General features: G+C 49.9%; 1 protein-coding gene across 2 annotated transcripts in view; it reads right to left on the bottom strand.

Annotated features, from left to right (window-relative positions):
* Positions 1-14,598, bottom strand: part of ZNF623 (zinc finger protein 623) — a 35,624-nt gene extending 21,026 nt beyond the window's left edge. The window contains exons 1-2 of one of the 2 annotated variants that reach the window (XM_059995387.1): positions 14,503-14,596; positions 2,987-7,087 (exon numbers count right to left, since the gene is read on the bottom strand). In XM_059995387.1, the coding sequence (XP_059851370.1) occupies positions 5,516-7,000 (1,485 nt within the window). In that variant the 5' untranslated portion in view covers positions 7,001-7,087; positions 14,503-14,596 and the 3' untranslated portion in view covers positions 2,987-5,515. Of the gene's footprint in view, positions 1-2,986; positions 7,088-14,502 lie in introns of those variants that run through there. The other variant, XR_009516699.1, reaches the window with a different exon arrangement.
* Between the last annotated feature and the right edge of the window lie 3,157 nt (positions 14,599-17,755).

Genomic DNA, 17,755 nt, shown 5'->3' with positions numbered 1-17,755 from the left:
AACTTCCCAGCGGAAGTGCTTCTCCAGCCGCCGGAAGCTGGGCTTCCGCCCCTCTAGGAGTTCGTCTCGGTGGTGGAGGGCGACGGGGCCACTCCCGGGCCGCAGGAATAATAATGAAAACACAATACGTCAGTCTGTGGAATGCAGCTAAAGCAATGTTTAGAGGAAAATTACTGGCTTTAAATGTTTACATCAGAAAAGAAGTAAGGTCTAAAACTAAGAACCAAACTTCCACTTTAATAAACTAGAAAAGGGAAGGGAATCTAGCTCAAAGTAGAAGGAAAGAAATAAAATGGTTCTATTTCAGTGAAATAGAAAACAAACTATAGAGAAAATCAAGGAAAACGAAAGCTGCTCCTTTGAAAGGACTAATAACCTTGGTAAATCTGTAGCTAGACTGATCAGAAAAGCAGAAGGAAGACACAAACCACCAATACCAGGAAGAAAAGCGGAGATATTTTAAATATAACTCATTAAGATAGAATGTAAAGTACAGTGCACAAAAGCAATGAAATGTTTCAACAACCTATGCCAACGCCTCAGTTATATTAGATGAAATAAGTAATTCCTTGAAAGATACAAGTTACCAAATTGGCACAAGAAGAAATAGAAAAATCTGAGTAGTGCTTTATCTATTACAGAAATTGAAGTTGTAATTTTCCCACAAAGAACTCCCCAGGGTTTCACTGGTGAAATGTATCAAAGGTCTAAGGAAGAAATAATGTCGTTACACAAACAACTTCAGAAAATAGATGTGGGGAGACTAATTCACAACTCTTTGAGAGCAATGCTACCATGATATCAAAAGAAGACAAGACGTCCTCTCACTTCTAAAGAAAATTGTATAAGATGCCCAGCAATAAAGCAAGAAAAAGGAGCAAAGTCTATACAAACTAGAAAGGCAGAAGTAAAATTCTTTGATTATCTACATAGAAAATGCTGAAGAATCTAGAAAAAAGCTACTGGAACCAATAAGTGAATTCATCTAGGTTGCTGGATACAAGGTCAATTAACAAAAATCAAATGTATTTCTACACACTGGCAATGACAACTGGAAAAGGCTTTTAAAAAACCAAGACGGAAAAAAAATAAAAAATAAATAAAAATAAAAAAAAAACCAAGACGGAAATCAAAAAGCGTAAAATATAAAAATTTTTGGTAAATTAGACTTAATCAAAAAAATTTTAATCTGATCTTCAAAAGACATCATTAAGAAAATTAAAAGGTAAGCCAGGAACTCGCTGCCGGCCTTCGGCTGCTTCATCGCCGCCGCCTTCAAAGACCAGAGCAAGTCTCGCGCATCACGCTGAAAAACGTAAAGACGTCACGTTTTTGAAAGATATGAAAAAAAATATTTTTTCTTTGACGACGGAAATGGTCTCAAGGGAAACAGGAATGTCACTTTAACCCTATCTTGGAACGTTGTACCGAATGCTGGCTGGAACGCTACCTCATGTGACAGGATCAGGACATGTATCTGTCCCATTTCCAGACACATATGAAATAACAAAGTTATTAAATTATTCTGAATTTGAAACAACATATTTTTACACCTAAGGAATTGTAACTCATTTATCTCTTCCCTTGCAGCATCTTAATCTGTTATTTGGTTGTTAATTTCTTTCTTTTTGGTGTACTAATGAACATCAAAAGGCATATTTGAGGGGAAAGGTTAATGTGCTACTTAAACTTAATTTTACAAGCAAAAACAAAGGCCACCAGAGTGGAGTATTACAAGAATAAGACGACCACATAGTAAGGATTTGTAAAATATTTATATTTGAAGTGTTCCCTGTATTTCCATTATTCTTCATGTAATATGAAGTGAGCACAAAGGGTGGTTCAAACTTTCAGGTGCCTGTGGAGTTATAAGAACTCTATTTATGCTTTGCATTTATGCAAGTTCACACTGGATGTGATTTAGAAGCAGACATCCTCTTTTATATTTTAGGGTATGTCTGAATACTGGAAAAATTAATACAGTTATTGGTGAGAAGCCTGGTTATAGCCCAAATTGATGAGATTTTATTTCATTTGTCTTAGGAATGCCCACAATGCTTCTTTTTCTTACAGGTGACTAGCAACTTTCTCCACTAAAGACTAAATACCACTTTATATGCTATAAATCACTCCAAATCATTTTAAGTCTCTTAAGTCAAAAAAAAAAAAAATAGGTAAGCCCAAGACTAAAAGGAAGTATTTATGGGCTTCTCTGGTGGCACAGTGGTTGAGAGTCTGCCTGCCGATGCAGGGGACACGGGTCGTGCCCCGGTCTGGGAAGATCCCACATGCCGCGGAGTGGCTGGGCTTGTGAGCCATGGCCGCTGCTGCGCGTCCGGAGCCTGTGCTCCGCAACGGGAGAGGCCACGACGGTGAGAGGCCCGCGTACCGCAAAAAAAAAAAAAAAAAAAAAAAGGAAGTATTCATAATAAATATATGTTTGGGGGAATTCCCTGGCGGTCCAGTGGTTAGGACTCAGCGCTTTCACTGCTGAGGGCCCGGGTTCAATCCCTGGTCGGGGAACTAAGATCCCACAAGCTGTGTGGTGCGGCCATAGCTAAATAAATAAATACATGTTTGGGAAGAGACTTTGACCTAGAATATAAAAAAGACTCTCATAAGCAAATAAGACAAACCACCCAATTTTAAAATGGGCAAAAGATGTGAACAGACACATCACAAAAAATGATACAGACGCTCAGCATCATCATTCAGCAGGCGAATATAAATTAGAAGCATAAAGAGGCATCGCTCTGTGCCACTGGAGCGGATGAGGGTTTGGAACCGTGACAACACCACATGTCGGTAAGGATGTGGACCAGTGGAACCCTGGCAGGGCAGGAGTGTAAAAGTCTACAATCACGATGAAGAACTTTTCGGCAATTTCTCATGAAGTGAAGATTCACGTATCTTTTAATCCAGCAATTAAATTCCTAGGCATTTACCCAAGTGAAATAAAGAGGCACGTCCAAATACATACTTTTACGGAAATGCTCATAGCAGTTTTATTCATAACAGCCAAAGCTGGAAACCCAAATTTCCATCAACAGATGAATGAATAATAAATGATGCTTACGCATACAATGGAACACTACTCACAAAGAGAAAGAGCTATGGAAACACAGAACTACCCAGCTGAGTCTTTAAAACATGCCGAAGTGAAAGACGTTTGGATTACACAGGATTACATGCCATATGAATCCATTTACATGAAGTCCTGGACCAGGCATAACGAATCCACACTAACAGGAAGTGGTTACTTGGGCCTGAGGTGGGATTAACTGGGAAAGGACAAAAGGGAACATTTTGGGGTGACAGAAATGTTATCCTTGATCATGATGATGGTTACACAGGCGTATGGATTTGTCAGAATTCTGTACACTTAAAATAGGTGTTTTACTGTATGGCAACTGGACCTCAACCAAACAAAGTTGGTTAAAATGGGCTGGTAATATCTGCTTCTATACCATTTGAAACCTCTCCAGTCATGGTGAGTTTTCCAAAAGATGGAGCACTGTATGCTCTTTTTGAATTATTTACCCCCTCAAGGCTTCTAGGGTTGCTGGAGTTTAAGAACTCAAGATATACCCTCATGGGCAATCCATTATCACAGCATTTCAAAACTGGTTTTGTTAATGTTCAGATAAAAGCAATTCAGAGGGAACAACTAACAGTTCTGCTGTGTAATAAAACTGGCCTGCTTTCGAACAGCCGTACCCAGAGAGGGATCCACCAGTCCTGCCGTTTCCCCAGATTCCCTCCCAGATCATCCTCTGCTCTAGCTGACAAAATGTCTACTTATCTCTGTGGACCAGTTTGCTGTCACCTCCTCTGTGAAGCCGTCCCAGTTGCCCCATGCCAAATTAGTCACCTCCTTACCTATGCTCCTGCACAACTGGGAACACACTTCTCTTTCAACACTTAACTCAGCATACCGTGACCTTCCTGCCTCCCCCATCAGACACTGGACGACTTCAGGACAGATAGTGTCTCATTCTTCTCGGTTTCCCAGTATTTAGCACTGGTCCTTTTAGATAATTACATTTTCAAATCAATGACAAAGTGAGTCAGAGAGCAGGGAAAGGGGAAGACGTTGGCTCAATCATGGAATGGCTGAGACGGGAAAAGTCATGTAGTGCACCGGGACTGTGTGCCCTTTGAATGAATCAGAAAGATACACGGATGACTGACTGAGGACAAGCCTCCCCCAGAGCAAGTGGACAGTCATGGACAAGCCGTGAAGGCAAAAACACAAGGGGCACCATCTCACTCTGGCTCCTGCCTGCAAGTGCTGAACGCAGTATGAGCCGAAGACGCCAGCAGGGCCGAGAGGAGGTATTTCCGACAGACCAGCAGATTACACAAAACAGCAACAGCAAAAAGAGCATCCTAAAACATATTTTAAAGAGCAGTATAGAGAGGACAAGCCAAGTACACAAGGACGGGGGTGTGCTTTGCACTGCCTTGCTCTAGACGCCAGGGACACATAAATCTATCAGATACACTCACTGTGCTCCACGAGTTAACACTGTAACAAGGAAAGAGAGAGGATCTGAAACACGATTTTGACGTATCAGAGTAAGCGCAGCAACAGAGGTGAAGGACCACCGAGGAACGGAAGCAGAGGGGTAGCGGGCTGAGCCGAGTCAGCCGGGTGAGGAGAGGGGGCATTCCAACCAGGACAGAGGCAAGGAGGCAGGAGCGGCCTGGGTAAGTGGGGACGTCCAGCAGTTAGTGCTGCCGCAGTGCCAACGGTGCAGCAGGGAGTTAACCGGCGGGAGAAGAGGCCCCAGGAAGCAAAAGGCCTTCGGATGCAGGATGGGGAGATTGGAACTTATCCTAAGGACGACAGGGAACCAATTTGTGGTTTTAGATAAGAAAGGATGTTTCTCCAACTTGCCTTTCTGACAGATCAAAATATGCTAAGGAGGGGCTTCCCTGGTGGCGCAGTGGTTGAGAGTCCGCCTGCCGATGCAGGGGACGCGGCCTCGTGCCCCGGTCCGGGAGGATCCCATATGCCACCGTGCGGCTGGGCCCGTGAGCCATGGCCACCGAGCCTGCGTGTCCGGAGCCTGTGCTCCGCAACAGGGAGAGGTCACAACAGTGAGAGGCCCGCATACCGCAAAAAAAAAAAAAAGAAAAAAAGAAAAAAATGCTAAGGAATACTCTTTTAAAGTGATACGATTAGGTACATAATTCTACTTTAGAAGGGATTTAACTCTGGGGTGAATTGTAATTGTGCAATGAAACAGAAGAACCTTCTCCCGAGGCCGAGCTCCTCCCCCCAGGCTGGTCCAGCTCCAAGTCAGCTGTCCAGTCACGTGGCTCTCCCGCGGGCACGTGCTCCCAACGGAGGAGGAAGACAGCGGGCCGGCTGGGCAGCCAAGTGGGAGGTGGCAGCCCACTCCAGAGGCAGCCCTGCCGGTGACTCTGGGAAATGGTGACACGTCCAAAGCCGCATGACTTAGGGCTCACACCACTCGCTTCGACTATCACTCAGTGAGTTGGAGAATAGTTACAAGTCTGTGTGCTCCCCCTGACCTACATACTTCTCACCCAAATGTATGGGGGTCTGACTCAAGGGGAGTCCCTCTTGGTGAACCTCTTGGCTGCCTTTAAAGTTTGGAGTTGAGGTGAACTCTGTCCTATACTGACTACATTCATAGAGTTTGTCTTCAGCATGAATTTTCTGGTGCTGAAGGAAGTTTGACCTCTGAATAAAGCCTTTCCCACAGTAACTACATACATAGGGCTTCTCTCCAGTGTGAATCACCTGGTGTAGGAGGAGCTTGGAGCTCTGAATGAAGGCTTTCCCACAGTCCTTACACGCAAAGGGCCTGTCCCCAGTGTGGATCTTCTGATGCTCAGTGAGATGGGCTTTCTGGAGAAAAGCTTTCCCACATTCCTTACACTCATACACCCTCTCTCCAGTGTGGATCTTCTGGTGTCGAATAAGGTACGAACTCAGAAAGAACGCTTTCCCGCACTCGTTACATTCGTAGAGCTTCTCTCCAGTGTGGATCCTCTGATGCTGAGTGAAGTTCGACGTCTGGCTGAAACGCTTCCCGCACTCGTTGCACACGTAAGGCCTCTCTCCAGTGTGGATCCTCTGGTGCTGGATGAGCTTCGAGCTCCGGATGAAGGCCTTGCCGCACTCGTTGCACTCGTAGGGCCTCTCCCCGGTGTGGATCCTCTGGTGCTCGATGAGGTCCGAGCGGTGGCGGAAGGCCTTCCTGCACTCCTCACACTCGTACTGCCTCACCTCCGTGTGGACCTGGTAATGCCGGATGAGGCTGGAGCTCCGGATGAAGGCCTTGCCGCACTCGTTGCACTCGTAGGGCCTCTCCCCAGTGTGGATCCTCTGGTGCCGGATGAGCAGCGAGCTCTGACTGAAGCCTTTCCCGCATTCCTTGCACTCGAAAGGTCGCTCCCGGGTGTGCACGCGCTGGTGGCGGATCAGGTCTGAGCTGTGACAGAACGCCTTCCCACACTGAGCGCACTTGAAGGGCCTTTCTCCCGCGTGCGCTTTCTGATGCTCCACAAGATCCGCGTAGAGAACGAAGTCTTTCCCACACGCGTTACACACGTAGAGTCTGTCTCCGCCGTGAGCGCGCGGATGCTCCACGAGGTGGGAGCTCTGGCCGAAGCCCCTCCCACACTCGTCACGTCTGTGAGACTTCTCCCCAGCCTGAGAAACCTGATGTCTGACCAGGTCCGAATTAAATGGGAAGCTTCCGCAAGCCTCGCGCTGGTGGGCCTCCCCTTCGATCAGCTCTCTCTGAAGCAGGAGGAGGTTTGAGCTCAGGACGGGGCTTCCTCCTGACTTACTGCCCACCTGCGCTGCCTCTCCTGTTTGGATCTTCCAGTGGGTAACTGTCACCTGCTTGAAACCTCCCTCCTGGGAGGGGCAGCTCCGCAGGCTCTGCCCGTCCAGGTTTCCCAACAGCCCCCCTAATCTGGGTTCAGGGCCCCCGCCAGGCGCAGGGGCAGCGACCTCCATCACTGTGAGGGCTTCGGACACTGGCTTCTGCAGATTTCCATGCTCAGAAATTCAGGCTCTGGAGTCACCTTCTAGTCACCCGTCAGTCTGCAATCAAAGAGAGTACGGTTATCTTTCCCCTTTCTTAACAGACGGGAATCTGCTGGAGCAGGCGGGCGGGTAGCAAAACGCATATCCAAGGAGTGGGAGAGAGGAAAACGTTCCCTCTGCCCACACTCCCGGCCCGGCACCGTGCTCGGCTCACCCCGCCGGCCTCTCCGCTGGCGAAGGCCTCTTTGGGCTCCACCGCTAACACCAACTCCAGGGGACAGACTGGCCGATGGCAGATGGGCAGGGATGTGGCTTGGACTCCACTCAAAAATCAAGACATATTCCAAAGAAACACAGATGGATTGCTCTTAACCACCTCTGCGCTGCCCCTCCTTCCCCAGCCTAGATGGTCGATGGGATTATATTCATTTGGGGTATATATTACACTCATTCTCTTGCATATTAATCCTAACTCCCCTGCCCTTCCCCTCCTCTATCATACTTGTGCGGGAAAACCCCAACTTGAGTAAAATTCAGCTTCCTTCCTGATCGGTGTCTGCACCCCTGCCAACTCAGTTCTCTCTACATTTATAACCAGTTGCCTAACGGACCCTGAGAGCTGCCGGCAATTTCTACACTTGGCCAACTCCCCTGTAAGATCATCTCCTGGTTTCTCCTCTCCTCTCAAATGTCCAACACGCCGTCCTTCCTCTCAGGGACGATGACCTTGCATCTTCCTTCAGTGAGCAAACAGAAGCAATGAGACGAGAATGCCCACTTTCTCCCACATTTACCAACCTACCTGTGTTTGCGCCCACACCACACCCTCCCTCCTTCCAGGGTTAAATGTCCTTGATCGAATCCAAGGTAAAGACGTCCACCTGTGCACCCCCGGCCCCGCCCTGCAGAAGTCTGGGGTTGGAATTTTCACCACAGCCCTGTTCATATCACCAAAATATCCATCAACAGAAGAAAGGGTAAACTGAGGAGTCCTCCAACAAGGGAGGAATGCATAGCAATGAAAAGACCTGCCCCCCACAAAAGCGCAGGTGAACCTCACAGATGTAACGGTGAGCCAGAGTTCATAGCGTATGATCCTATTCACACAAAGTTCAGAACCACACGAAACCAACCATGGTGGGAGACTCGAGTCAATGATGGTCTCTAGGGAGAAGATCGTGGTTGGCAGGGGTGCAGGGAGGCCTCAGGGTTCTGGTGACCTGCATGTGGGCCTCGCTCCACAGGTGTGTTTGCTTTGGAAAAGCCTGTGCTTATTTAACCTCCCACGGTCTCTGGGACGCTGTGCCCAGCTCCCTTCTCCAGCTCTGGAATTCTCGCACCTGCACCCGGAGCTGAGCTCCGTTGCAGTCACGCCCTCTCCGTGGCGAGCCATCCATCGCTATGTAACAGTCACCTCAGACTTCCAACAGAAAAGGGACCCAGCTCCCATCTCACAGGGCCGTAGGTCGGAAGCCCAGCCTGGTACGACTGGGGCCCCTGAGAAGGGTCGCACAAGGTGTCAGCCAGGCTGAGATCTCTTCTGGAAGCTCTGGGAAAACGTATTTCCACACGCTCAGGTTGTTGGCAGAAGGCGGTCCCCTGCGCTTGTGGAACTGTCCCCGATCACCAGCTGGTGGCCCCTCGGGAGCACCCGCACCTTCCAGGCAGGAGCAGCTCAGACGCCCTCTCTGATTCTCTTCCGTGACCAGCTGCAGAAAGCCTGCTTTCCGAGGGCTCCCCGACTACCTTATGTCAACTGACCGCCAGAGCCCTCCCTGGCAGCCGGGAGGGGTGCACAGTTGGGGCCATCTCAGGACCCTGCCTGCCACACCCCAGCTGGGGCCCAGCCCACGACAGAGCGCAGAGCACCCCAGTCTCCACCTGGGGCAACTCGGAAGGGTCATCCAGCCCCAAAGCTCCACTGGGATGTGCCTGGGCCTGTTTCAAACCCACTGCCCGATCCCTCCTTCCTCACAGGTGCATCCCCGAGCGTGCCCCCCAGCTGCGCCCACTTCCCAGGAGCTCCGTCCAAGACGACCCTGCATGATCACCTCTCACCCCAAATCTGCACCAGTGGGAAGCAGACCAGTTGCTATGCAGCCCCACAAAGCGATGCCCTCCAGAACCCATTTCCAACGTGGCTGCCAAGGACAAGGATGTGCCCCCGAGGGCACAGCCAAGCAGAGGGGAGCAGCCCGGGGGCAGGAAAGCGGTGTAACCAGGTAACACGAGCTCTAGGGCCGCAGGGCTTCCTCCCAACAGGCTGTTCTTTTTTCTTCGTGAGGGGCAGCTCGCATCAAGTGCACACATCTCGATGAACTCCTGGCGTACACCTGCCTAACCACCAACACTTCCATAGCCCAGAGGCTCCCCCTCCAAAGGGAACCATCTCTATTATTATGGGTGAATTCTGCATGTTTTCTATTTCAATTAAATGGAATCATACAGTTATGTTTTGTGTCTGCTTTTTATTCAACATGTACCCACTTTTTATGGAGATAGAATTCACACATCATAAAATTCACCATTTTAAAGTGCACAATTCAGTGCTTTTTAGAATACCCCTAAGGTTGTAGAACGTTCCACACTACCTAATTACCTCCCGGGCACTGTCATGCCCCCGCCATGTGTCTGCTGACGCTAAGCGCCGCACTGGGGGGGCCACTTGGGTGGCACAGACCTCACGGTGTGCGGCCTCCACTGCGTGAACACACCGCCGCGCGCCTTCCTCGCTCCTATCCACCAACACCGAGGGGCTGGCAGCTCGGGCTTGGGGACAGAGCTGCCATAACTGGTCCTGTGCTTGTCTTCTGGTCGACAGAGGTGCTCATTTCCGCTGGGTCCTGGGACTCCTTCGCTTCAGTGGCCACCAGTTCAGGCCGCCCTTGCAGACTCCACTGGGAACTGCAGCCGCTGTGGACCAGCGACTGCTGTGGGTTTGGGGTTCTTCCCCTTCCTGAGTGGGGGCATCTATGTGGTGGGTGAGGAGACAGCATTTGGGGAGGCCGGGACTTGTCTGAGTTTAGACTGTGACCACGTGAAGAGGCCCTGGTGCGGGGAGAAGGCCACACACAGAGATCCTGGCTCTGGGCGGGAAGCAGTAACTGAGCATGACCTGGTGTGGGACCCAGGGTGGCCGATGGGGTAAACTGTGGCAGAGACACACTGCCCGGCGTCCCTGCTTCCTCTGAGTGATTGAAACCCCTCCAGAAATTTTAGTGGACACACAGCAGTGAATGACTTCATTTCCTGAAGTTCCCTGAAGTGAGGTGTGACCCTGTGACTGATTCCAGCTGTGAGACAGGAATGGAAGGGATGTGCGCATGCCACCCGTCTCCCACCCTCTCGCCCACCTGAAGTGACGTATGGTAGGCTCCAGGGCGCTGGAGGGGCAGAGCCCCCCACCTGCCTGTGAGATGGAACACGAGAAACCAAGTTTCCTGTTGGAAACACTATTTTTGAATCTCTGTTACAGCAAAATGAACCCATGCTTAAGTACGGCTATTAGACAACGTGACTATTCAGATGCAATGTTCCCTGTGATGATAGAGAAACTGAACCCGCACACCAAGAGCTGGCAATGAGGATGAGAAGCTGAGCACAAGTCTACGCGAGGCATTTCTCTCTGTGTGAGATTTGCAACACAGCTTCCGGGAGCAGCAGCCCTCTCGGGGTGCCCTGTGACACAGCATTTACGACCACTGCCTGGCGACGTTCGCTGAGAATGTTCTTCCGAGTTAAAGGCCCACTAACTTGGTTTAAAATATTTTCTGCTTATAAAAATTACTTTTAACTAGTTATTTTTTCAAGGTATGAAGGTAAACTATGCTATTCAAGAAAAACTTAAAAAATAACAATAAAATTACCCTTAACCCCACCACTCAGATTACACAGGGACATTTTTCCTCTAGTGCTTTTCTGCACCAATGTATTATGAAATCAGGACCACACTCCTCAGTCTCATATCCTGTTTTACTTCACTTTTATATCTTGTTAATTCTTAGCGATTAAAAACATAAGATACACATTGTAAAAATATTTCAAGGGGTAAACATAAAATATAGACTATGATAACCCCCAGCAATCCAACAGAGAACCACTGTTAGCTGTTCAGTTTATACACATTCATCCAGACCTCTGATTAAACAAAAACAGTAATACATTTACTTAGGTACACAAGATTTTCAGATACAAACATGGGATCACACTATACCCATCCACCTGCAACACTTTCTGGCACTCTTCAAGTTCATTCACACAGAGGCACCTGGCGTTCTGAGCAGCAGCGTCGCCAGCACAGGCGCTCAGAGGCCCTAGTACACATCAGGCGCCGCAGGCAGCCCATCCCTGTGCCTCTGGTGTCACGAGGAAGGATGCTCCCTGACATATTCTGCCCGCTTCTCTTCCCCAGACAGGTGGCAGGAGTTAGCCAAATGAAAGGTTTGAGAGAATACCGAGGCATGCAGCACCCAACCTCTTGGACAAGGTGTCCAGCAGGCAGGACAGTGTCTAACCAGCACTCGCCTGAGAAGTCCAATGTCACTCCAACCTAGGCTTCGACCAACAGTGAGGTGACCTCTCGCTCTTCATGGGCCTCACTGGCGCAGACCTGGGAGGGCAGGAGGGGTGCTACTGACGAGGGCCCCTCAAACCCCAACCAGGCAGTGCTGAACGGGCCTGCATGGTCTCAGGGACACCTCCAAACCTCGTGAGGCAGCTGTTACCTCTATTCTTTACTCTACTTCACAGAGGCTGAGAAAGTCAGTTACCCAAGGCTGTGAAGCGGCAGAGCTCAGGTTCAGAGCCAGGCCTGTCTACCTCCACTGCCCATTTCCCGCTGTTGAAGATTTTTTTCCCTTCCCAACTATGATGTCACTTTTACAGGATATTTTGCTTAGATCAGCTGGGATTAGTATTATAAAAGTAAGCTTAGGGCTTCCCTGGAGGCTCAGTGGTTGAGAGTCTGCCTGCCGATGTAGGGGACACGGGTTCGTGCCCCGGTCCGGGAAGATCCCACATGCCGCGGAGCGGCTGGGCCCGTGAGCCATGGCTGCTGAGCCTGTGCATCCGGAGCCTGTGCTCCGCAACGGGAGAGGCCACAACAGTGAGAGGCCCGTGTACTGCAAAAAAAAAAAAAAAAAAAAAAGGGGGGGGGAGACTTGGTTTTTTGTTTTGGAGGTGATATTTTCTGATTTTTTTGTTCAAAATGACTGTTATACCATCTGAAAACAGGCTTGCATATACTTACAAGAATATAGCTTTAAAAATGTATGCCTTTTCATGATTTTCATAACTTTTTTTAACTTTAGAGGAAGTTTTAAAAATTAAATATACCTTGCTTTGAATAAACATTTATCTTAAATTCAGCAATCTTTCAGTTTCTGCTTAGCTCCTTTTTCTTCTGTGAATTCAAGCAAAATTAAATTGATAGTCTTTCATTTAAAGAAACCTGAATGAAATGAACAAAGGAAGTAAAAATACGCCAGACATCGGTTCCGTAACATCCAAGGCTAACGTGGCCCACTCTTCTGTTATAACATATAGAATTTGCTGGACAAAATATAACATGAAACTGTCTAAATACACAGTTGATGCTGAGAGATGGGGCAAGCCTCAGTGCTGCGAATGAAGTGGAAGCTTAGCCTGGGAGTGGAGCCTGTGAGCAGCCCAGAGGGGCTCAGAGATGGTGAGGGGGCAGTGCCCGCTGCAGGCACTAGAAGCTGTCTGCACTGGTGGAAGGGCGTTACAGCCTTGGGCTTACAAGCTGGCCAAGGTCGCTGTCTGCTGCTTACAGCCTAAAGAAAGGAAGCAGGAAGGTTTGCAAAGCTTCACCCTTGGGAATAATGGGAAAAAGAGTAAAAAGACACACGAGGAAGACACGGACTAGAGCTCCAGGAGAATCTGCACCTCTGTGCTGCCCTGCAGCCGCCACTGTCATCAACACGAGCTTCTGCCACTGCAGCCGTGTTGGGGACCGAGTGCCTGGCGTGTGCTTTTCTTCTTTCCTCACAACCATCCATGAGGTTTAGGGAGGTGACTCGTTTAAGGCTGAGCCAGCTGCTAGCTGCTATCTCCTCCTCCCACCCCACCCCATGGCCATTTGGTTTTTGCTCCCAAGGCTCTGCCCAACGATGCCAATGGTCTCCTTTCCTGACAAGTTCAGTGCCCTTTCAACAGTCATCTTCCACAACCCGAGGCAGCACTGGACATGCCTGACAGCTCCTTGACCTGGTTCAAGGCCTCGCCCTGTTTCTGGGTCAGCTGCTTCCCTGAGCACCCCTTCCATCACTGGCTTGTGAATGTGGTCTGGGCCTTCTCAGCTCAGCCTTGCATCGTCCCCAGGACCTTTCCAGGAGAGTCAGGAATCCATCACCATCACTCCAGGAAGGGCTGGAGCCACCAAGTTGGCTTGTGAAAGTACAGAGACCCCCTCCCCACTCATTTCTCTCTGTATTCTCCAAAAGAGGGATGCTGCAGTCATCACCATTATTAAGATACCGTTACAATGTTACATCTACAAAAAGTCCCACCTCTGTGGACAGGAGCAAGGTATCGCCTGAAGACTCGGTTAGATTGGCATCTCTCAGACCCTAGGTGGGCAAAAGACATTTCTGTCATTCACTGGGGCTGGAACTCGGGGAGAGGACGTGCTGCAGAGAGGCTACTGCAGCGTGATGAGCTCTACAGACAAACTGCCTGAGTTCAAACTGGCCACCAGCTAACATTCCTGGGAAACCACAGGCATGCTACTCAGGCCCTGAAGATCCCATGACCACCATGCAGCCACTGCATGAGGGGGTAAGACGTCCAGGACATCAGCAGAGACGGCCACCGGGTTCAGATACGACTCTAGAAAGGGAGCCTTCAGGGGAGAGCTGGGACAGCGCAGCCCATCACCTCTCCCCACCTGGGAGTTCTCCTTCGGGACCAGGGCTGGAGGGGATCCTGTTCATCACTTCTACCCCCGCCAGGGCAGAGGTGCCGGCTCTGCATCTCCTCCAGCACAAAGAGGCTCGAGGCCCCGGCCACTTCCCCAGCATCATTTGGAGAGCTCCCTTGGACTCCTGGGAGAGGAGGCAGGCTTAGAGCAAAACAGTAGTACTAGCCGCACCTGTGCCCCCCACCCCGCGCCAGGCCACCTCGGAAGGGCTGGTGGGCTTGAGAGCTGCGACACAGACGCTGAAGCTGGAGGCTCTACGGCTTGGGTGTGTGACCCCTGGAGCCAGAGAAAGGAACCAAGAGAGTGGAACCGGGTATTCACCCACACGACGTTCCTTAGGGAGAGAAGCTGCGGGCCCCGGGCCGGACTGCAGCCCAGCGGGGGCGGCCGTGACGGCTGCCAGGAGCCGGGCTCACCGTGGCCCAGGCTCCGGGACCCCCGTGCGGGCCGACCGCGCTCAGCCCGCCCGTCCGCCCGATCGGAGGACCCTGCCGCCCCCGCCCCCGCCCGCGGCCCGGAACGCGCCACTCACCCGGCGCCCAGCGGCGAGAGGACGGCGCGCGCCCCGCACGCGGACCGCTGGCCGCCCGCCCCGCTGGCCTGCTGACAAAGCCCGCACGGCCGCCCGCACGGTGCGGCCGGAAATCGGCCCGAGGCCCCGCCCGGGGAGCTTCCGGTGCCGCTCTAGCCGCGCAGAGACCAGCCGGTCTCTCGGTGGTACGGACCTCCGGCCGGCCGCGGGCTGCAGGGAGCCCGGCAGGGAGCCGGGCAGGGGCAGAGCAGGACGGCATCTCCCGCGGCCCCGCAGCCTTGAGCGCCGCCTGCCCGCCAAGTGTGAATGGCTGACAGGGGTTGTGTCTCCCGGGAGCTGTAAATGCTGGCGTTGAGAACCAGGCGGAGCTCCCGGCGCCCAGCGGCCCCGGGCCCCAGGGCACCCTCGGGCACGGGCCGGGGGCCGCTCCTCACAGAGGCGAGGCCTGGTGTGGCGCGGGCCGCCGAGGGTTTCCGCCTCCTTCCCGTGGCGGGCAGCGCTTCCCGAGCCTTCGCGCAGAGGCTCACTCCAAGCCCACGAGGAATGTCCTCCAACGTCTTCCTTCTACGGACCAGGGACTGAAGCTGGAGAAGCCAGGTCACTTCCTCGAGGTCACACAGCTAGTGGGTGGCCAGGCCGACCGCCTCGAGGGCCACGCTCCTGCCCCGGCCGTGCGTTTGGTCCTGCGGGAGCAGGAATGGCCGCTGGGGACAGTCGCGGGAAATCCCGCTGATTCCCGCCCCCCACCCCCGGGTGGAAGAGCATGCCTCCAATTTCCAAACCCAAAGCCGAGCAAAACACAGTCCAGCTGGACCTGGGGAAGGGCAGTATTCACGAGCACCAGCTCTGTCAGGGGGTGAGATGCGAGGAGCAAGCAAGGGGGTCATTACAATAAGCAGTGCCAAAGAGGGGCCCTGGGCCCTGAGGAAGTGCTCCTGGCCGCCACCGGGAGTACACACACACCTCTCTGCACAGCAGGGAAAGCTTCTTGGAGGAGGAGGCCTGAGAGGGAGAGGGATGTCTCCTAACAAAACATGGACAAGATCTGTATGCTGCAAATTAAAAGATGATGATGAGGGCTTCCCTGGTGGCGCAGTGGTTGGGAGTCCGCCTGCCGATGCAGGGGACGCGGGTTCATGCCCCGGTCCGGGAGGATCCCACGTGCCGCGGAGCGGCTGGGCCCGTGAGCCATGGCCGCTGAGCCTGGGCGTCCGGAGCCTGTGCTCCGCAACGGAAGAGGCCACAACAGTGAGGCCCGCGTACAGCCAAAAAAAAAAAAGATGCTGATGAAAGAGATCAAAGAAGAACTAAATAAATGGAGACATCATCGTATTCATGGACTGGAAGACTCAACATAGTAAAACTGTTAATTTTCCCCGAATTAATCTAAAGGTTTAATGCAATTCCTATCGAAATTACAGAAAGAATTTTAGTAGACACAGATAAGCTTATTCTAAAATGTATATGGACAGGACAGGCCCTAGAACAGCTTAAAAATTCTTGAAAAAGAAGAATAAAATGGAAGGACCACCACCTGATATTAAGACCTACAGTATTGCTGCTGTAATCAGGACAGTGTGGCATTGGTGGGGGGATAGACACCTAGGTCTATGGATCAGAATAAAGAACCAGGCACATATCCCACACAGATATGCCCAGAGGACTTTTGACAAAGGTACAAAAGCAATTCAATGGAGACTTCAATTAATAATAACGTATCAATGTCAGCTCATCAATTGTTTAAAAAAAGAAAAGAAAAGTAAAACAGCCAAACTTGTATTTTTTTGTTGTTCAACTTTTGTCAGCATTATTAATAAGCAGCAGTCCCTCTCAAATACCTGTGGGTGGCGCAAAGTCAAGAGAAATTTCATTTTCTACTCAAGACCAAGATTTGCTCTTTGAGAACGTTACGTTGTTTTGCTTAACATTTTAGGTTCTTCTAGAATCTAAATTAAATCTACTTTCTTTAAAGCACTTAGCATTCCCATCACATGTCCAAGGGCAGCTACAAGGTCATATGTGACATGTTTTTCCAAGATGTTTCATCTTTGGGCGAATCCAGAAAATCTTGCATATAATCTTTTGATTGTTCCAGAGAATGTTATCATGATCAGCACAACTGAGGTCAGGTCTCCCAGTGACATGACACATAACAGAAAAAAATGCTTCTAGATTTTTTGCCAAAAGCCTGACTTCTACACAGCTTTACCGTCTCTAACCATGTCAGTGCCAGTAGCACCTATTGCCCTCGGTAATTTTTTAAATCAATGCCTAAAATGGTAAGTTTCTTTTTTTCAGTCCTTTCCTTAAGTTAAATGAGTGTTTCATCTAGACCAACCTATATGCGAATTCAAGAGAAGTGTGAATTAATATTACAAAATATTTCTCAGCCACTATTGCAAGTACTGCACTAATTCCTGAGTACTGCTGGAATCATAGATTGGAACGGGAAGAACAGCAAGAAAGATCTGACCCATTAGTTAATTTATCTTTTTTCATAGCTAAGTGCCTCCACTGCTCAACTTCCCCTGCACAACCCACAGATCTTTGTGGTCTTCAAAAAATTCTCTTAAGAGGGGACTTCCTTGGTGGTCCAGTGGGTAAGACTCCACGCTCCTAACGCAGGGGGCCCAGGTTCAATCCTGCATTGCCACAACTAAGAAGTCCACATGCCGCAACTAAAGATCACACATGCCGCAGCTAAGACCCGGCACAGCCAAAATAAATAAATAAATATATTTTTTAAAAATTCTCTTAAGGGGATGAAAAGGCAAGCTGCAGACTGGGAGAAAATATTTGCAAATCACATATCTGACAACGTATTTGTATCTGGAATATATGAAGAATTCTCTAAATAGTAAGAAAACAAATAATTCAATCAGAAAATGGATAAAAGATTTGAACACACAGTTCACCAAAATATATATATACAGATGGCAAATAAGCACATTAAAAGATACTCAACATCATTAGCCATAAAGGGAAATGCAAGTTAAACCCATAATGAAATATCTATCAGAACACATCTCTCAGAATGGCTAAAATTAAATACAAATAGTTACAACACTAAATGCTGGTAAGGGAGTGGATCACTCCTACGTTGCTGGTGGGAACATAAAAAAGAATTCTAGAAAAGAGTTAGGCAGTTTATTGTGAAGTTAATCATATACTTGCCACATGACCCAGCAATTGCATTTATTGGGTATTTATCCTACAAAAATAAAAAAAGGTATGTTCACACAAAAGCCTGCAC

This window comes from Delphinus delphis, chromosome 17 (genome assembly GCF_949987515.2).
Source record: "Delphinus delphis chromosome 17, mDelDel1.2, whole genome shotgun sequence".
Classification (NCBI taxonomy): domain Eukaryota; kingdom Metazoa; phylum Chordata; class Mammalia; order Artiodactyla; family Delphinidae; genus Delphinus; species Delphinus delphis.
The sequence above is the reverse complement of the archived record's forward strand: the minus strand, read 5'-3'. Positions and strand labels throughout refer to the sequence as shown.